We start from the raw sequence: 22,107 nt of genomic DNA, 5'->3' as shown, positions 1-22,107 counted from the left end.
GACCGTAAAGATGAACGGAAAAGCCACTGCGGGCCCCGTGAGGCCCAGTAGAACTGGGTCCATATTAGCTCCCTGTCTGGGCACCACCGCAGGCGCTTCCACTCCCAGCTCCTGGAGTATAGCCGGGATAAGCGGGGACAGTTCCTCCCTACGGAACAAGCGAACCACCTTAGGGCCGTCCCCCTCGACGGCAGGATTTCCTTTTCCCCCTGCTGGCTGAGACGGACCTTCATCCGGCGCACCATCAGCCCCCCCCCAGAGGCTCCTCGGCCGGGTCATCCTCTCCCTGGGAGGAAGAGCTTGAGTCCGTGTCCTGCGGAACACCCCGCAAGGGACGGCTTCGCCCTATGGCGCCCCCATCAGGGCCCGTGATAGATTTCCTCTTCCGGGATCTGGTGGATCTGCCAGATCCCTTCGCTGCACCTGTCTTCCCGGATTTACTGCGGCGCTTGCATTTTAAAAACTTACGCAATAAGAGCGCGAAATCCGCGGAGTAGGAAGACCCGGAACCGGACTCCCCAGATCCAGAATGCACGGGAGACCCCGCTCCCCCGGGGCCACCCCCAGCGGGTCGCCGTTGTGGAGAAAGCGCGGGAGGCAAGCCGCCATCTCCTGCTGCCTCCCTCGTGGTTTCCCGGCCTGATGCTAAAATGGCCGCCGCTCCCGCGCTGAGCGGGAACGGGTCCCCCGGGCCTGCAGCGACGGCAGATTCGCGCGCCGGCGATCGCGGCATTCGAGCCCGGACCCCCGGAGCGGCCCCCGACGAACCCTCGCCGCCAGAAACGCTGACAGAGCAAACTTTTTTCTCTAGAGAGCCGCGCGCGCGGCAAACCGAGCCTCTCGGCATGCCACAAGCCGCGCGAGCGAGGAGGAGGAGGAGAGAAGCAATAAAAAGAAATTAAATTAAATAATTGAAGCGGACGCGCACCAACAGTCCCCCCCCCTCGAAGGAACGGAGAGCCGGCACTGAAGTAAAACAGGAGCCGCCGCAAAATAAAAACAGCCAAACTTTTTTTTTTTTTTTACTACTGCCGCTGTCCTCGGTCCTGAGGCCTGTGTTCCAGTGGGGGTGAGTGAACCGGGCTCCCCGGTGTCACCCCCGACGCTGCTACTGCAAAAGGCGGGTCCTCGACCCTAGCAGCGGCCTCGACCAGGGGGGGATGGTCCCCTCAGGACTTTCCAAAACCCCCCTGGGAGGCAGGACCAGCGGGAATCCAAAGATCAGAAAAAAAGCAGAAAACTTATGTGTTTAACACTAAACAAAACTAACTAACCAAGGAACCCTGACCATAAAGAAAAAACCCCAGGGAACCAGGGCTGTGACCAAACCTGCACCACCTACTGGAGACAGAGTAAGACTGAGGGGCTGTGACTGGCACAGGGGCATATATGGCTCCGCCCACAAGTTTTAGTCTGTCTCCATCTACTGGTGCGGAGTCACAACCCAGGTGTCCTGGACTGATCCTGGTACGTACAGGGAATGTGTTTATGCACGGCCTCTGTTTCAGAATACATTTCCAGAAGTCATCCATAATACCAAAGCATCGCATAGAGTTTCTAGGAACAAAACTCAATATGGTAAAGTGCAGAGCTTGCCTAACATTGCAGAGCATCCAGCCTAAGAACATTCATGAGCAGCATAAAAGCAGTTCAGAGCATCATGGCAAGAAAGTACATAAGAATCCTAGGACTCGTAGCTTCAACAGTCTAGATTACACCTTTAGCAAAACTGAACACTTAAGAAACCATTGGGACCAGCAAACGTAACCTCCCACCATTACAATGGTGAAAAACCCAAAACCCCAAAAATCTGCAATGCAGATAACGCATACATAGACCTCAAGTGCAAGCAATCTTGACAACTGATGCTTTGAATCACATTTGGGGAGCTTATATTGGATCGCTATGTACTCAGGGTATATGGACACGACTAGGAGCATCTCTGCACATAAACCTCTTGGAAGTGAAGGCCATTTACAATGGCCTCCAGGTCTTCAAATGCCACTTAAGAAACAAAATCATACAGATTTAAACAGACTAACAAGCAAGGGGACACCAGCTCCTACCAATTATAGTACACAAGCCTTACAAATCAACAGGCCGATACTGCTTTTCTGTGCACCCTCCGACTTAATATCATGGCGATATTAAGTCGGAGGCCCCCAAAGTTAAAAAAAAAAAAAAAAAAAAAAGTTAAAAAATTAAAAAAAAATTTGAAATGGACCCGCGGCTCGCGGGTTGAAAACTGGACACTCAATTTTGCCGGCGTCTGGTTTCCGAACCCGTGGCTGTCAGCGGGCTTGAGAACCGACGCCGGCAAAATTGAGCGTCGGCTGTCAAACCCGCTGACAGCCACCGCTCCTGTCCAAAAAGAGGCGCTAGGGATGTGCTAGTGTCCCTAACGCCTCTTTTTGCCACGGGCCCTAATTTAAATAAATTAAGTTAGTGAATCACACGCACAGGAGAGTGGCCTGTGCGTGCGCCGGGACTTTTACTGTATCAGCCCGCTAGAAACTAATGATGGAGATGAAGATGCAGTTAACTATCTACAGTACCTGAATGTAAACAGATGTGATATCTCAGATCGAATGTCGGTATATAAAAAAATAAAAAAATAAATCTATTTCCCCCAGCATAGACAACCTTCTAATAGACAAGTTGAGATGCCAACTTCAGCCACATAAATGGATAATTAAAAGGTATTCTAGAACAACTTTTCAAGCTCTGGGGAACTCCAACCATAGATCTTTTTGCGTCAGCTTTCAATTGTAAATTAAGCAACTTTTGTACCAAGAGATCTAAAGGGCAAGCACTGGTGATAGATGCATTCAGCATTCCATGGAACTTAAGACTTTCCATCAAAACCATTACTGGCAAATCCCATTCTAAAATTGCGGAGAGACAAGAGAAATGATCCTCATAGCTCCCTTTTGGCCTCAACAGGGATGGTTTCCCTGACTCAACAGACTTAACAGTGATTCGTCCAGTCAATTTACCATTAATCCCAAACATCCTTACACAATACAGAGGAACAGTACTTCATCCCAACCTTTATTCATTAGCACTGACAATATGGATGTTGAGAATAGAACATCCATGCTGTAGGAATAAAGGTTGGGGTGAAGTACCGTTATCATTACATTGCCATGAACCATAAACAACCATCAAGTATATATCATTGAAGACTAATACACATAATCCTAACAAGCTCTAATTCTAAAATTTCCTCAATCCCCACTTCTACTCTCCACCCCCTCCCCACCCGTTATTGAACTGTTGACTTTTGGACATCTTCTTGACATGATCAAAAGAAAAGGTAAAATCTTGTAATAACTTAAGTCATGGTAAGTTCTTTATCCTAAACATAATCTGTTACACATTTTGCGCATTTCCACTGCTCATATGGTGTCCAAATCACCTTGAATTTCTTTAAATTGTTTTTCATCGCTGTTAGTTTATTCAGATAATGTATTTTCTCCAATTGTCAATGTAGGTTTTGTCTTACCTCTGATCTTAACTGTTCACAAAATTCCTGGTCTCCCAACAAACTTTCATTAAGCTTCCAGAAGTGCTTCCCAGTATACCTACCTGTTCCTGACAGCTTCAGCCCTACTATGAAATGGTCAGACCAGGTGTCTGAACCTATACCAGTCTCCCCTACTTGTGGTACTGGTGCTTTATGCAATAAAATGTAGTCAGTCCTAGAGTATACTTTATGTATAATTACGCTCAGTTGGGTAACAGATCCTCCAAACATCTACTATCACCCAATCAGCCATCAGTGATTTCATTTGTGCTCTATGCACTTTTGTTTTAGTTCTCCCACCTTCAGTATTGTATAGATACGGGCACCTAGTGATATTGAAATCTCCTCCAATAATGTATACTTTTGCCTTGTTACTTAGTGCTTTATTAATTAGGTCAAAAAACTCACCCTGAGCAGAATTAGGTCCATACACATTGACCAATTTATATAATATTTTGTCAATATATTAACTGTAACATATCTTCCATCAGTATCTCTGATAACGAATTGCACCTCTGCCAGCAAATGCTTTGCCAATAATGTTCCCACTCAACATATTTATTCTGTCCCCTAGCCGCAGCATAGAATTGCTGAGGAAAATGTTCAGAAATCATTAACCATTCATAGCTCTCTTTCAAATGAGTTTCCTGACCAAAAAAAAAATGTCAGCTTCCATTGATACCACTTCTTTGATTAGGAGCTTCCTCCTAACCAGTATATTTAAAGCTTTTATATTCAGAGAAACTTAAGTTTAGACATTCTCAGTGTTTACAACAATCACTCGCTTATCCAAGGTGTCTCCTATATTACCACCCCCTCCCCACCAGCATATGCCCCATAGGCAACACACAAACCTATTCCATGTGAACCAGGCTCGATTATATCTTTAATTGCATCCTTCCAATGAACCTTTATTTAAATCCTTTCCACCTCCCTCCCTTCCCTTCCTTCTCCATCCCTTATTTCTTTCCCTCTATCCATAACCCGCCCTCCCTTCCCTCTGCCTCCAACACCTCCTTCCTGAGGAATGATGTTATCCCCCTCAGTCTCCCTCCCCTCCAACACCTAGTATATAACATCAGTTGACATTGAAAAACTCTCCCATCATAATATGCAAAGCTGGAATAATTTTTCACCAACTTTAAAAAAAAAAAATAAAAAATCTCAATATGGGTCTCCTTGTTTGTTTTGTGGGGTTTTTTGCCATTTGACCAGACCTTCCAGTGTGTTACTTGGTGAGGAAGACCTGCTTTTATGAAGCTGATGTAGTAATTTCCCAGCCATTTGCAAGATAGCCATCTCTTCCATTGCTTTGACTCTGGAGGTCATTCCATTTATGGTAAAACTCATTCCGAAAGGGAACAGCCATCTATATTTAATTTGTTCTCTGCACAACACTTGTAGAATATCTTTAAATTCCCTTCTTTTTATTGTCATTGGGGAGATGTTCTGAAAAATTTCCACTTTATGCCCCTTCCAGTGAATCTTATCCAACTTTCTAGCAAGATTTAGCTTTTTCTGTGACAGAATATTTGTGGAAGCACACTGTCTCTTGGTGAATTGTTCTTCACTTTAACTAGGGCTCTGTGTGTTCTTTCAAATTCAATTTTGGGCACATCTCTGCCTCTTCATGCAAGTCCAGAATCTGCATGCATATACTCATTGCCACCTAATAACAATCTTGAAGTGTGGCTCCCTCCGAGACACCTCGAATTCTGATTCGCCTTTCTCGACCTGTTTGAGAGATCCTCTGTGATCTCTCAAATCTGCATTGTTGCTTTACAAATCTAGCATCACTGACTGTTTCTGCAGTACTGCGTCATTGGAATCCAAATGGCCTTCTGTTATTTCAACACAGGTTCCCAAATCCATAATATAATCTCTAAGCACAGTTACTGTGGCTAGGATCTCCAGTTTAATAGCTTCCATATTACTTCTCAATTCAGAGAACCAACTCTGAAAATCAGCATGGGTAAGCATGCTTTTTAACTGCTGCTTTCAGTTCGTGGCCTGCTTCATCTGCGCCATTATCATTGATCTCTGCCCCATTGGCTCTCCTCATTGAGCTCTGCCACAGACGCGAAGGAGAAGTGCTTTGACTGGAATTTTTTTCCATGCCAATCTCTAAGTATCTCTCACTCTCCACAGATCCTATTATTCCGCTGGCTATCAGGATAGTTGCGATTTCAGGATATTTATCTGAAGGTGTAAGGAGCTTGCAATTCAGGTGGCCAGCTTGAGGCATGACGTCACTTCCTTGTGATCTGGAGGAACTGCAATGGCATCTTAATGTAGTACTACATCAAGTGATGTACCCCTTTATGCCCATGGCATCAAAGGACTTAAAGTACATTACGTAAAAGTCACTTCTTAATAGCTATAACTTCAGCATGAAAAATAAGTGAGCTTCAAGCCCTAGTGACCTATCCACCATATACTCTTTTTACAATCATGTAATATTAAGAACTCATTAATGAGAACTGTAATACTCAATATCATAATATTCGTATAAATGTTAAAACATTTGCATTTCCAATACATATATCACCATTAATAATAAAGGCAAAAGCTAACACGTGTGATGCTCAGTTTCTTCTGCAACATATGCACAAATTTCTACAATACAATACATCATTTATAATACAACAGCGAAATAGCATGATACCCTTATCACTTATACACATAATTAAAACACTATAAACATACATCAACTACATCCACAAATAGTCATATGACCAATCCATATTACCTTATATGGTACCAATCCACGAGAGAAAGTATTAGATCCCCTAATTATACTAACAATCATACATCACAATGGGAATCATGAAAAACCATAACCTTGTGACTTTACCCCTCTAATTTCAACCCACATTATACAATATGTAATTTTTTTAATTTTTTGTATACACATGTATTTTATAAAATGTTGTTTATTAATTTATTGCACTTCTTCCATTTGTAAACATGACATGTATTTATTACAAAAATACGGTCATTGATTTATTACATTTCATACCCTAATAACCATCAACAAAATTTATTACAAACACATTATCATCATAATGCATACCAATCTGGAGTGGATATGTCAATATAATCATCACATTACAATTTAACATTTTTATTTAAAATACTGGACATGTACTAACCCATTACCCCATACATACTATCCACATTCACACTTCATACATTCATAAAAAACTTAATCCTATAAAATCTAAAGATGTTCATATATCTTCTTCAAATGCCAAAGGATTCTGCCCCTTTCTTCAATGATATTCACCCCTGTCTTTAACGATGTTCACTCCTTCTTAGCGATGTTGTTTTCCCCTTCTTTACCGATATTCACCCCAACAAGGTGCCTTGTTTCACCCGTTCAGGGGAAATCTATAACCACCTCCTGAATATCTCAGTATTAACTCCACTCATAAGCGAACTCCTAGGACATATATATGAAAAATCAATTAATATCTCCACCGCGTAACCACCATCCACTGATTAAACACCACATAATATATTCCACCTTTAAAACCAGCTTACTTGATTAAAGAGTCCCCAATACATGTCCACACCATTCACTTACTAGCTTTCACAATATCCACTAGAAAAAGATAGAAAATATAATTGACACAACCACTCAATCCCAAAATAGTACAGTCTCCATTACATCCCTATACTCCCATAATTAAACTCAAGCTTTAATAGACGAGCTACACACCTCACATGAATGAAATGACTCCAGTGCGTTAAACGATTCATACACTGCCAGACATCACCGCACCTATCGAGGTACTATCAGACAGATCTTATCTGAAAATGCAAACCAACCTTGTTTTTTATATATATATAGGGATGTAATGGAGACTGTACTATTTTGAGATTGAGTGGTTGTGTCAATTGTATTATATATATATATATGTATTATATATATATATATATATATATATATATATATATATATATATAAAAACCCATAAACCCAACACAATCCAAGAGACCCGTCAACTCAATTCATGCAGATCAAAAATATTCACTAATTTTATTCAAAAACAGTGACCACCAGGAAGGGAATGCCTCTACATCATCTTAATTCCAGCTCACCAACTGCCGATATTTCCACCTCCAATATAGCTCACAACTCCTTCACCAACAAGCTCCCTTACCCGACCGGATATTTAAAGGATCTCAAAACCAATCAACTTCCTCCATATAGGCTTCATCCGAATCAAAATACCCACATCTCACATGAAAATTACCTACACACACCATGAATCTAATCACCATTCACCTGCATTTACCCGATGGAAACGCCTATCGGACGCGCTAAACATAGTAACGCTCACAGACGCATAGAACCAATCACAAAAGTAAGAAACCAGTCACTCACAATACACCTCCTCTCGCACATTCACCCGATAGGAACACCTATCGGACGCGCTAAACATAGTAAAGCCCACAGACGCATAGAACCAATCACAGAAGTACAAAACCAATCACTCACAACACACCTCCTCACGCACACAAACATCTTACCCAAAGGCCACACCTATCGGACGTGCTAAACATCATCACGTACACAAAGGCCAACCAATCACTTGCAACACCCTCCCCATGCACACAATGCTCAATGCAAGCCCTAACTATACTCACTCCCGACATATCCCCCAAAGGCCACGCCCAATAAACACACACCATAATAACTACAATCTGTCCCTCAATAAATCTTTCAAGGAGTTCATGGTGCTCAATAGATATGACCCCAACTAATTCAATAAAAGGCTTCCCATTCAACCCCCATGGTTGATAAGTACGCCACCAAAAAATAAATTGCTGCTCCATATCCATATTACCACCATTCATACCACACATTTAAACCAAAAAAATCAATCCTCAGTGATCCCAACATATTAGTTTCACAATGCTCTTCACAAGCTGTTCCTTAAATTCTTATTTCTCTAAAGTACATAAACAGCCCCCAAACATCTCTGTGCTCGTCTTCCTTCGTTATTGGGTATTGTCCTATCTTCATATATAATTTGTTAGGACAATACCCAATAATGAAGTAACCCTTGACCAGGGTCCCCTGTTTCACCTCGCAAAATACCCTATAAAAATCCCCATAACCAAACACCTACTAACGTTATGATTTACCTCCAGATAAATACCATATGCCTCGCTGTACTATTGCTGGTCAATGTCAGCATATAGATGCATCTCCAAACTGTTTCACTTTACACAAGGAAAGATCCTTCCATTTTCACTACCAGAAATGAATATATTATGCCTTATTAAAACATATCATAGTTAATCATATTTGCTATAATACAGAACTTCCCATAGCAAAATTTTACACATACTAACATAATTCAACCGAACAGGATAATGTATTGGTAAGGGCAAGGCATCTCATACAACCTACTGTGTCAACAGTCTGATGTTCGTGCAAAGAGCTATATAAATATCAATGCTCCGCAGCCTGTTTACGGGGATGGGCTTCATGAAACAACCAATCAAAATCCTCATTCAGATTGGTCATTATATCCAAAACTCAATTCCTATTAGAAAAGAACTATCATGGGTACTTATCACAAAAACACTGCCCATTCAATCCATGGGACGCTAAAGTGTTCCATGGAAAACTGAAGCGTTCACACTGACGTAACCTACAGGAGATATAACTCCCTCTATCTATCCTGAGTCATCTGTTTACTCACAAAAAAAACCTGACTTCTTTGATAGTATGAGACAACTCCTTCCAATGAGATAGCAACGGAGCAGCCTCTCTACCAGAACTTCACATCTGGTTTGGCCCACATAAATTAAATTATATGGACATACTATCACTTAGTTGTGCAAGTAAATCATCCCGGTAAAATATAAGGGTGCTTTAGATTGATGTAAGAAAATACTTGTAATGGGAACAACCAGAGCAAGTGAATTGTCCACAACAGAAGGACTAGCAAACATCCAAGAAACTTGTTTAGCAGCAGCAGCAGCATCTGCGGACACCAAATGTCCATCACTAATGCCCATGAGCTGTGCTACAAGCACCTGATCCTAGATCATGATATGGTGAACTGATACAACTGTGGCTCCGTGGCTCCCAGGGCAGTCTTGGACTTGGAAAATGTGGGACCTCAGAAGGGTCCTAAAAAGTAAGCCCTGGTAGAGGTTTGGGGCATTGGAGTCATTCATTCTCCCAGAGTGGAACATTTTCAGGTTTATGGCATATTGAGACAGCCAGCGTTTCTCACCCCCTATTCCCCGCTTTGTCAGGAGAGCTCTACCCACTGTGGCACTAGTTCCCAGATCTTTGTAAGGTCAGTGATTGAGCAAGGTAAAAAGACTTGTGGTGTTAGAAGAATCCTATGGCTCTGGAGCAGGCCCTGCTAGAGCCATTAAAGCTGAATTTGGCTCTCAGGCAGTGCTCCGCACCAGGCTTCTCTTCAACACCAAAGAAGGAACAGGGCCACGTCACTGCAAGTGCCATCCTCTTTCATGGTGCGTAAAGTTCCCATGGCTCAGACTCACCTTTTCTATCCAGACCGTAATATCACAAGGGCACCATCTTTGTGTTTGTACCAGTGTGTTTAAGCATTCTAGACAATGCTAGGCAGTGTGTATAGTCACTTAGCAAACTAAACATGCAAAAATACTATCAAAGGCCTGACTGAAGAGCTAAGCGTTTATTTGCTTCCTGAAATTGGAGTATTCCTGCATTTCTTGGAGTTGTTTTTGTTTTTTTTGGGGGGGGGGGGGGGGGTAGATGCAGCTCTCGAAGGATCAGTTATGGTATCTGTTCCATCAGTTTCTTTTGATAACAGAATTGACTTTAAGGATCCAAGTAAGGAGGGGAGCTTTACCAGCAGTGTGCCTCAAGGTTCAGTCTTGAGACCAGTTCTTTTCAACATTTTCGTGAGCAACATAGTGGAAGGATTGTCTTTTTGATAGTACCACCAAAATCTGCAACAGGGTAGACAGCCAGGAAGGAGTGGAAAACATGAGGGAGGGATCTTTGAAGCTCGAGAAATGGTCTACAGACTGGCAGCTAAGATTTAATCTTAAACAAAAAATGCAGAGTAATGCATTTAGTATGTAAAAACCAAAGAGAGAGAGACTGTATTGAAGATGAAATTCTTCTAAGCACAAAAGAGCAGAATCTGGGGGTGATTGTATCTGATCTTAAGGTGGCCAAACAGGTGGCTGCATTCGGAGAGGAATGGTCAGCAGAAAAAGGGAGGTGGTATTGCCCCTGAATAGATTGGTGAGACCTCATTTGGAGTACTGTATACAATTCTGGAGACTGCACCTTCAAAAAGATATAAACCAGTTGGAGTTGGTCTAGAGGGTGGCTACTAAAATGATCAGTGGTCTTCATTCTAAAGCATATGGGGATAGACTTAAAGATCTAAAAGTGTACCATAGAAGAAAAGCAAAATAGGAGAGAGATGATAGAGACATTTAAATACCTCAAAAGTTTCCATGCACAGGAGGCTAGCCTCTTTCAATGAAAGGAGGCTCCAGAACAAGGCTTTTTGAAATGAGGGTTGAAAGGGGGTAGACTCAGGAGTAATGCTAGGAAATATTTCTTTACAGGGAAGGGTAGTGGATGCATGGAATGGCCTCCCAGCGTAGGTGGTGGAGATGAAAATGGTATCTGAGTTCAAGAAAGTATGGGTTAAATATAGGGAATTCCTGAGGCAGTGATGGGAATTGTAAGGCTAGATAAATTGGGCAGATTAGATGGGCGATATGGTCTTTTTCTGTCATCATATCCCTAATGGTCTAGAAGACATGTATACAGATAGCCTTTCGCTCAGGTAGGTAGGTCCTTCTCTAGAACCTTTGAACATCAGTGTTAGCATTTTGAATTTCGTTCTGCATGGTATTGGTAACTAGTTTAGTTTCTATAGAATGGGTGTGATGTAGTCGTGCTTTTTGCATCCTTCTATCAGTCGTGCAGTGGCGTTTTATATTATCGAGTTTATGGAGGGCTTTATCTGTTAGACCTTTGTAAACTACATTGCAATAGTCATGTTGTGTAGTTAACCATGGTATGCACCTCTTTGAGTAGGTTTATCTTTTTGATGAGTGGGCATGGTCTTCATATATTCTGGAGTTGAAAATGGCAACTCTTTACTGTTGCCTAGATTTGCAGGAATATGTTGAGTTCTGATTCTAGTATGACTTTGAGGTTTTTTTTACTTAGGTTTTTAATGGGAGCTTATAGGTTCCAAATGGGATTTTTAGGTCTGAAACTTGTCTGTCTTGTACCTAAAGAATCTCAATTTTGTTTTGTTTTATTTAAAAGTATTTATTTCCCACGCCCTCCAAGGGTTGAGCTGGGTTACATAAAAATTGTAGATAGTTTTAATACAGTATAAAACAGCAATCATTAATAGGTTATAAAACAAACAGCTGCCCGAGAATGGGGGGAATATTTTCGGACTGAGAATGTCACTAACCTAGGTGGGGATTCTAATATTAAATGCCTGCTTGTTGGAATTCAGAGGAAGTTTGTTGTGTTTTGTCAATTCTTGGATGGCAATGAGACGTGCTTAGCGTATTTATACCTGTTAGTAGGTCTGGGTTCATTGATAGCATGAGTTGGACATCATAAACATTTGTACAGGCTTTTATGTCAAAAATTTAGATCTGCTGTGCCAGATTGAGGTATATATTGAATTGCACTGGTGACAGTATGGAGCCTTGGGGGACCCCCACGGTCTAATATCCAAGGGGCTGATGTAGTGTTAGCGAAGCGAACAGTTCATCTCCTGTCCGACAGAAAGAAAATGAACCAGATTATAGGACCTTGCTGCTTAACCTAGCTTCTGCTAGTCTAGATAACAGGATCTTATGACCAACAGTGTCAAATGCTGCAGAGAAATCCAACAGCACCAACATTGCTGCCTGGATTCTATCACAATATCTCAGGATGTCAGCTAGCAGGACGACTAGGACAGTTTCTATTCCGTGACCTTTTCTAAATCCATATTGATATGGGCCCAGTCATTTTTTTTTCTCTTCTAGCCATTCATTCAGTTCAGCTCTTACTGACACTTCCATAAATTTCTGTAGAAAAAGGATATTGGGGAGACAGCAGTAGTTTCATATTTGTCTGTTTTATTAATGGCTAGTTTACAACTTTTGTTTATATCAGTAGGAAACAATCCCTCAATGAGGGAGGAATTTATAATTGATTTTCAAGCTGCTAGGCCCTCGCTTGCTAGCTTTATTAATTTTGAAGGACACCAGTCCGATCTCTGCAAGCGTGGAAGACTTTCCAGTTCCATCAGCGCTGAGTGTCTGAGCCAGTGGTGATGCCATCTTTGGAGCGGAGTACTTTGGCAGTGCTATAGTAAGGTGAAGAATAAACCATATGGGTTTCTGAAGATGATGTATCCCCTCCACCCCCAGCCCAAAGAGCATCTTGGCCTATGGATCAGTTAACAGAATTAGTGAGGAATTTCTTTGCCTCATTAATACTGAAAGACCAGGGAGAGCTTGGAGCTCACCTCTCAAAGATTGGAAGATATTTTGTGGGTCTTATTTCCACTGAGCAACAAACTGTACTGAAAGGTAGACTCACCTAGTTCGATGCCAGAGCATGCCTCATCACAGGAGTTGCCAGCTATAGGCTTAAGCCCACAGCAAGTGAGGCAAGATTTATCTCTTAAACAGAGTGGGTCCATCTATCAAAGGATATAAAGAGGGCTTCATCCCTATCTAGCTCAGTCCCTGGAGGATCCCCTCCGAAGCAAGAGAGGTCTCCATCCCATCACCACCTTCTTCATCAGGGTCGTGGCTGAGCAACTCCCCTTGGTCAGGAGTGGAAGAGGATTCTACAGGAATTCCATCAGAACCCTTATTGACTTGCCTCAGCGTACTTCTCCTCCTAAAGATCTCTACTACTCCAAATTATTGGACAGCTTAGTAAAAGTGCTTAACATCAATGTACAGAAAGAGATTGATCCAAGAACAGATATAACATAACATAAGGTTTGCCATACTGAGTCAGTCCATAGGTCTATTAAGCCCAATATCCTGTTTCCAAAAGTAGCTAATCCAGGTCACAATTATTTGGCAGGATAACCCAAAGATTTATAGACTCCCCGCTCCCCCCCCCCCCCCCCAGAAACTTGTCCATACTTTTTTAAACCCAGCTACACTGACAGCTTTCACCACATCCTCTGGCAACAAATTCCAGACTTTAATTATGCATTGAGTAAAAAGAATATTTTCTCCTGGTTCTCTTAACTGTATCGTCTAGTAACGTCATTGGATGTCCCCTAGACTTTGAGCTTTTTGAAAGTGTAAACTAATTCGTGTTTACCTGTTCCACTCCACTCATCATTTTATAGACCTCTATTATATCTCAGCCTCTTCTCCAAGCTGAAGAGCCCTAACTCTTTTTAGTTTTTCCAGATGAAGACTTGTTCCATCCCCGTTATCATTTTGGTCGCCCTTCTCTATACCTTTTCTAATGCCACTATATCTTTTTTAAGATGTGATATATTTGGAGGCATTATATTCTCTGTTTTATTCTCCATTCCTTTCCTAGTAATTCCTAGCATTCTATTGTTTGTTGGCCACTGCTGCACACTGATTAGCAGATCTCAACCTCTAATTCAAAATGATGCCTAGATCCTTTTCCTTGGTGGTGACTACCAGTGTGGACCCTTGCATTGTGAGTTATAATTTTGGGGTGTTCTTCCCTACATGCATCACTTTGCACTTGTCCACATTTAATGTCATCTGCTATTTGGATGCCAAGTCTGTTAAGGTCCTTTTGCAATTTCTCACAGTCCTCTTGTAATTTAACAACTTTGAATATTTTGTATTAGCAAATTTGATCACCTCACTCATTTTTCCCATCTTTAGGTCATTTATAAATATGTTAAAAAGCTTTGGTACCAGTATAGATCCCTGGGGCACTCCACTATCACCTTTCTCCATTGAGAATATCAACTATTTAACCCTACTTTCTCTTTTCTATCTTTTAATCAATTGTCAATCCACAATAGAACATTGCCTCCTATCCCATGACTTTTTAATTTCCACAAGTATCTCTCATGAGGTATTTTGTCATCTGATTTCTGAAAATCCAGATACACTATATCAACTGGCTCACCGTTATCCACGTTTATTTACGTTTTCAAAAAAAATGTAGCAAATTGATGAGGTAAGACTTCATTGCCTCACCATTGTTTTTGGACTATTGCAGTTCTTGCAACTGCCTGCGGACTCAGCGATTCTGGTGCACAAACTGCTACAGGATCTTCAGACGAGAATGTGGAAGTCTCCCTCTTATCAGGAGCCCATCTGAATATGGGCATGGGCTCTCAGTCACGAGGCCCATCTGCAGGCGACCTACCTGCCAGGAGTTCAGAATTCACCAGCAGATTGACCAAGCAGTTACTGCACAAGAGGTTTTTGGATCAAGGAATAGCAGACCATTGTTCAATCTCTGGGGACAGTTTGCGATCAACCTATTGCTTTGGAAAGCAACAAAGAAGTCAAAGAGCTCTGCTCTCTGCCTCCGAATAGATATGCTTCAGCCTTGGATACTTTTCTGCCAGACTGGGATGTTTTGTCTACTGTATTTGTATCTACCAATTCCAGATAAGTCTTAGTCATTCGGCACTAGACAAGGATGATTCTCATTGTTCTGGCTTGGCCACCACAGGTGTAATTTTCTTTTCTCATTCGATTTTAGTCTCTTATTCCACTGGGAACTTACCTGACTTTCATGATGCAGGAACAGGGCATGTTTTGCCACCCGAATCTATCTTCCCCGACCCTCGCACCATGGATTTTGAACATGCAATAATTTCTTCATTGCTTCTCCAGAAGGGAGTGGAAGACATTATTGATATCAGCTAAGAAGCCTTCAGCTAGGAAGTCCTACAACTTCAAGTGGCAGAGGTTCTTGTCCTGGTGTCAGTCTGGTTCTCTAGACCCCTTTTCCTGAAGCCTGGGTGATTTACTCCAGTACTTATTCTGTCTTTTTGATCTTCAGGTCTTAGCACTGAGATAATTTTCACTGAAGAGGTGGTATCACAGCATATTACCAGTTGGTAGAGGACTGTACTTATGTACTAATTTAGAAAATTTACCATTTAGCCGTACTCTGTTTTTGTATCTTTTAACCATTTCACAATCCATAATAGGACACAGCACCATATCCCATGACATTTAATTTCCTAAGAAATCTCTCATGAGGATATTTGTCAAATGCTTTCTGGAAATTAAGATACACTATATCAACTGGCTCACCTTTATCCACATGTTTGTTTGTGCCCTCAAAAATATGTAGCAGATTGGTAAGGCAAGACTTCCTTTGGCTAAATCCATGTTGGCTTTTTCCCATTAAACTATGCTTATCTTTATGTCCATCAGTTTTGTTCTTTATGATAATTTTCACCATTTTGCTTGGCACAGACGTCACTCACTGGTCTGGAGTTTCCTAGATCACCCTATGATCCCTTTTTAAAAACTGGCGTGTTATTGGCAACAGTCTATAGACGATTTTAATGATAGTTTACAAATTACTAATAGGTCCGCAATTTCATTTTTCAGTTCTTTCTGCACGCTGGGATTTATACCATCTGGTCGAGGTGATTTGCTACTTTTTAGTTTGTCAGTTTGCCCTATTACATCTTCCAGGTACACTGAGATTTTTCAGTTCTCCTGAATCATCTTTGAATATCATTTCTGGCATGCATCTCTGTCTTACATCTTTCCTCGGTGAAGACTGAAACAAAGAATTCATTTAGTCTCTCTGCTATTGCTTTGTCATCCCTAAGTGCCCTTTTTACTCCTTGTTCATCTAATGGTCCAACTGACTTCCTCGCAGGCTTTTTACTTCGAATGTACCTGAAAAAGATTTTATTGTGAGTTTTTGCTTATACGGCAAGCTTCTTTTCAAATTCTCTTTGCCTGCCTGCCTTATAAATGCTTTGCATCTAGCTTGCCAGTACTTATGCTGTTTCCTATTTTCTTCATTCGGATCCCTTTTCCATTTCTTGAAAGATATTCTTTTAGCTGTTATAGCCTCTCTCACCTCACCTTTTAACCATGCCAGTAGTCATTTACCCTTCCTTCCACCTTTTCTTATGCATGGAATACATCTGGTCTGGGCTTCCAAGATGGTATTTTTAAACAATGTCCATGCCTGATATAAACTCTTAACTTTTGCTGCTGCTTCTTTTAAATATTTTCCTAACCATTTTCCTCATTTTATCATAGTCGCCCTTCTGAAATGTAAATGCTGTCACGTTAGATTTCGTTAATGTCTTCCCTCCAGTTATTAAGTCAAATTTGATCATGTTGTGATCACTATTGCCAAGTGGCTCCAACACTGTATATAGAAGGACTTTGGTATTCCAAGCCTCCGGTTCGTAAACCCACCAGTGCCTTGGGACTTTAATATAGTACTAACACAACTTTTGAAGCCTCCCTTTGAAGTCTGCAAGTTTGAAATTTCCCATTTGGAAAGTTGAACTCCTTATAGCAGTGAATTACAAGCACTGGTTTTCTATTCACTTACCTTCAGTTCTTCCACAGTAGGGTGGTTCTGCATACTCGCTCAAAATTTCTTAAATGGTGTTGACCGTCCACATTAAGCAAGCTATTGGGCTGCCTACCTTTTTTCCGAGATTGCATGCACATAAAGGAGAAGAGACTCTTCATTCTTTAAATTAAAGAAGGCTCTAGCATATTTGAGAAGGATTCAACCTCATCATGTTTAACTGTTTGTCCTGTCCAGTTAGCTAGCAGACAGTATTGCACACTGTTATGTGCTAGCTGGCTTACAGATTATGAACTTTATCAAGGCTCATCAAGTGAGAGCCATGGCAGCTTCAGTGGCTCATCTCAGAGCCGCTTCTATTAAGGACATTTGCAAAGCTTCAATTTGTTCATTTGTGCACACTTGTCACATCCCACTACTGTCTGGACAACATATCAAGAAGAGTCAGTAGCTTTGGGCAAGCAGTTTAGCATAGCCTGTTGTCTCAGTCGTCCACTCTTCACCGTTTGGGTGCTTTTTTCAGTAATTTCTCTGCTGTGCAACCCTGAGCTTGGGAATCTGCACGAATCATGGCTAATTCAGCCCTGCTTGTAGAGAGAAAGCAAAGTTTTCTTACCTGTAAACAGGATTTTCCATTGACAGCAGGATGAATTAGCTATGCTTATTATCTGTCCACCTCCCTAGAGTATCAACTATCTCTCTAAGCTTAAGCTTTTCAAAAGACTGAGGGGTTCAAGAAGCAGTGTGCACTCGAACTACTGCGTATTCTTAGTAAAGTATTTACTGAGCTTTGAGAGATGGGTCTATTCAGTGCTGTCAGATGATATTACCGATGAGTCATGGCTAATTCATCATTCTGTCTACAGAGAACCCTGTTCACAGGTAAGCAAACTTGTTTCTTCCCTTTTTATTTGAAGACAGCCCTTAACTAAGTGGTCCCCATGGGGTAGCTCATTGTACCTGTTTTCAGTTGGAGAAAGGGTACTTGCTCACCTGTAAGTATTCTTTGACAGCAGTACAGTGAGCCACCTGTCTTCCTTTTAGAAGATGGTCTTATACCACATTTTATTTATTTATTTTTTTATTTATATTACATCTCTTGTGACTGGTCTGACACTTCAAAGTAGAGTACGTTCAGGTACTGTAGTTAGTTGTTTAGCTCAGCTGCACAAGCACCTGAAGAGCAGGAGGCCTGGTATGTAGGAAACCCTAATGCGTATATAAAAGATTTCTTTAGAAAGCTGTGGAAGAGTTGTCAGACTTAAGGTGATATGTCTGTCTTTGGAGGTGAATTGAGGCTTCTGTCTTGCGTCCCGTGCTTTGGGAGTGGGCTCTGACCTGCTGTAGTAGTCCCTGCTTCTAGCACTAGAATTTTCTGTTGGTGCTGATAATCACTTCCCTCTCCTGTCTATTACAGGAGTCTTGCAGCAACTGTTGGCATGCAAGAGCACCATAGAGCCAGGCACAGCAATATCCTGTGCTGCAGAAAGATCAGCAGTGGACCAATGTCAGTTCAGATGCACCTTTCCACCGCCGTCCCTCGGTCATTCAATCCAGTCCCAGAGGAATGCTCCCTTACCTCCACTCTTCTATTGCAGGGCCCCCAATCCAGCTGATTCGCCCTGAGCCCTGCATCCTTCTTAGGGTCACATGACCAAACTGTGTGGCTTGTTGCAACATAGCAGATGCCAGAAGATAAAGATTGGTTGGCCCACTCCAGTCCACATTGCTAAGACTAAATCCCATCTATCAATTATAGAAGCTTGACCACTTGTAGGATATTGCTCCTTATCCAAATCAGTTTGATTGTCTTTATTGTACAGCTCTGATCAGAAAAGTTGTTACAGCTAGTAAGCAATTATCTTCTAGCTCACACATCTATCATTAATATAGGACAAACACTCAGCAGGTACATCACTAATGCATCAAGTAATCACTGACACCTAACTGATCTATCAGGCACACATGAAATATTGTGAATATCATTTATGCACACATCACAGATAGTTCATGCACCTGTCTTTCTTACATACACAACCGGATATCGAATGCGCCACTTTAGATACAACAAAGATCTGTCTTTCACACACACACACACTGGATCCTTTATAGGCTGTGATATCTTTTATCAGACAACATAAGAATTATCCATTGGTGATGCTGTAGAGACTTACCTGAGGAAAGTTCTGTATGCTGCAGGCAGGGATGATGCTGTATACATCATCCCTGCATAATTCTTATGTTGCCCCAATAAGAACTCTGACTGCAAATACCCAAGGTTTCTTCCAGACTAGTATGACTTCTAGAGCTCTGCACTACAGATGTACTGGCATTAGTTCAGCACTAAAGTCCTGTAATCTCACCGATAACCTTTGTCTCCTTTACTGGAAGGTACATTAACCACTCCTGTGCCCCTAACTGTGTGGCTGAAGTCGTGACCTTTGACAAGGAGGATAAGATCATTATCATCTCAAGCCGCAGGATCCCTAAAGGAGAGGAGGTGAGGACCACTAACAGATGTTTTATTTATGTATTTCTTGTCCTGTCATGCCAGTCCAGCTGAGTGGGTTATACATCCCTGCCAGCAGCGGTATCGCTTACAATACATGAGTTGGTGCCATAGTAAACCTTGTCAGTATTTCTCTGTTTCCAGCAGGTGCAGACATATCTGGACTGGCGCAGCATTTGGAGGGCTCCCGGTTGACCATCCTTTAAGGTCCTGGTAGAGCTGAAGGTATGAGGAAGTAGACTTGGATAGCCTGTTTTCCTGAGACCATGAGGGGCCTCAACGCCCTTGGAGGATTGAAATTTTCTCTAGGGGCTGTGACTTTATTTTCTTCTCCTTTCCTTCCCCTCCAATTCTGTCTTGGCCTCATTCCAGTACTGTAGTCTCTAGTTGTGTTCCCTCCGTGTTTAAGGGCTCCTTGCATTGAGCAGGATAACTGATCAAGTTATTTGGGAAAAAAAAAAAGGAAAAAGAGAAGAATGTTGGAAAGGATAGACACTACAGGATTTGTCAAGATTTTATCCAAGAATCATCACAGATGTTAGGGTAATATATAATCACAGGTCCTGCAATTATTTTTCGAAAATGCAAATAAAATTCATGAAAAGCTTCTACTCTTCTATATCAGTACCTGACATGACATGTTTCGGATTTCTGCTTCAGGGGCATATCAATATGAAACTTGCCCTTCTGCTGCAAGCCACTAATTGCTATATATTATCTTCAGTGTTCTCACTCTTTGGCAGCCTTTGACTGAGCAATAGGGACCTTCTTCCAGGATCTCCAGAAAACCATTATCTTCAGACAGTCCCTCAGAACGAGGAGAGGACCAGTTTGTTGGTGTTCTCAGAAGAGAAGTCATGGGAACTTCTGTTAGCAGATACTAAGGAGTCTTCTTTCTCTAGCTGGTTAAAAGAGAGGATTTATTGTCTTGTATCCCAAAGGCTGAAATCCCTTAAGCAAAGCAGCAGACCAAGAATCTCAAATTAGAAGGGGATCCCATTCCAGAAGGATGCAGGAAATCTCCAAAGTCCTTTCCCTTATTTAGGGCTATTTAGAGACATGATTACTATGGAATGGGAAGTTCCTGAAGCTGGGAAAAGTAATGAGAAAGCTTTCTCCTTCTGACTGAGAGCCAAGAGTGTAATTAAGAACCACCCTCCTGGTCAGATAAATTATCATGCCTGGTATCCTCTTTCAAACTGTGGCCAATCCAGATCAGAAGTACTTGGCAGGATCCCAAATAGTAGATTCAGTGCTGCTTATGCCTAGGCCTCTTGGTTTACCACCGTTACTCACAAGGCCACAATCTATGTGGAAGCAGATATGGCTCTCAGGTACTCCTGTGAAAGAAAAATTGAATCCCAGTATGCCTTTGAAACATTGGCATTAACCTTCCAAGATTCAATCTGTGGCCAAAGCTCTACTGAGATGAGTACACCAGCTTACAGATGCCCTGGATTGGGTTTGGAGCTCTTGAGTCTAGTGAGTTGCTTTGAATGAAGACAGATGCAACTTTCCTGGCAGACTTGCAGTGTGATTTTTAGGTTAGGGGTGGTCAACTAAGGCCTGGTTTTTAGGATATCCACAGTGAATATGCATAAGAGAGATTTGCATGCACTGCCTACAATACTACATGCACTGTAGGCAGTACATGCAAATCTTTCTCATGTATATTCATTGTGGAATCCTGAAAACCAGGCATGGTTGCTCCTCTTGAGGACTGAGATTGGCCACCCCTCGATTAAGACCTTGGCTATAATTATCATGGGTTCCTTTTCATCCAGTCAGACCAGTCCAGACGAACAGGTTATGCACACCCATCAGCAGATGGAGACAGAGATCAACAGGCTTGCTGATGTCAATCCTTATATACCTCTGCACTGACACCAGCCTGCCAGTATTCTCTATCTCTAGCAGATGGTAGGCAAGCCTCCCCTGCCCTGGACTCGGGCCTAGTAGGCTAAACAAGGAAAGATTATTGGAGTTCCTGAGGTGAAAGACTCAGTAGAGCAGAGCCCCCTAGCTGTCAAGAAAAGATCAGCTTCAAAGGTGAAATCCTTCACTCTCTCTGAGGAGCAGGTCAGCTCCAGGGGCTTCCAGGAGGATTGATGAAGGTTTCCCTCCCTCTCCTCTTCCCTCCTTAGTGCTTCTTCTCTTCCTTTTTTGCCTTCCTACAAAACAATGGACTGTTTCTTTAAGTAAGTGTGTTTTGCCAGTTTTCAATAAAGTAACAAAAGAAAAAAAGAGGAACTTCAGGGATGAGAGTAGCTGTTCAGCAGCAGCAGACCATGGCAGCACTGGAGCTCTGGTTTTATCTTAGAAAAATCTATTATCTATTCAGCCAATGAGTTGGAGCAATCTGGGGGAGATTAGAGTTACCACTGCATTTTTTAGCACAATAGTACATGTGAACAAGCTGGCATTGGCAGGGGAGCGCAGGATTAAAGACGTGCTCTGCCTGCCATATATGCAAAGTGCAGGCTGGCAGCACTGTTAAAGTTTGCAGGGGGAGTGTTCCTTGGCCCGGGGAATCTG

General features: G+C 41.9%; 1 protein-coding gene across 7 annotated transcripts in view; it reads left to right on the top strand.

The window, feature by feature from the left end:
* KMT2D (lysine methyltransferase 2D) overlaps positions 1–22,107 on the top strand; it is a 610,975-nt gene that overhangs the window by 570,594 nt on the left and 18,274 nt on the right. For all 7 annotated transcript variants that reach the window (XM_029594656.1, XM_029594657.1, XM_029594655.1 and 4 more), the window contains one exon: positions 19,455–19,563. In XM_029594656.1, coding sequence (XP_029450516.1) covers positions 19,455–19,563 — 109 coding nt within the window. Of the gene's footprint in view, positions 1–19,454; positions 19,564–22,107 lie in introns of those variants that run through there.

Source organism: Rhinatrema bivittatum, chromosome 3 (genome assembly GCF_901001135.1).
Source record: "Rhinatrema bivittatum chromosome 3, aRhiBiv1.1, whole genome shotgun sequence".
Lineage (NCBI taxonomy): Eukaryota > Metazoa > Chordata > Amphibia > Gymnophiona > Rhinatrematidae > Rhinatrema > Rhinatrema bivittatum.
Note: the sequence above shows the minus strand (reverse complement) of the source record. Positions and strands in the feature narration are given on the sequence as shown.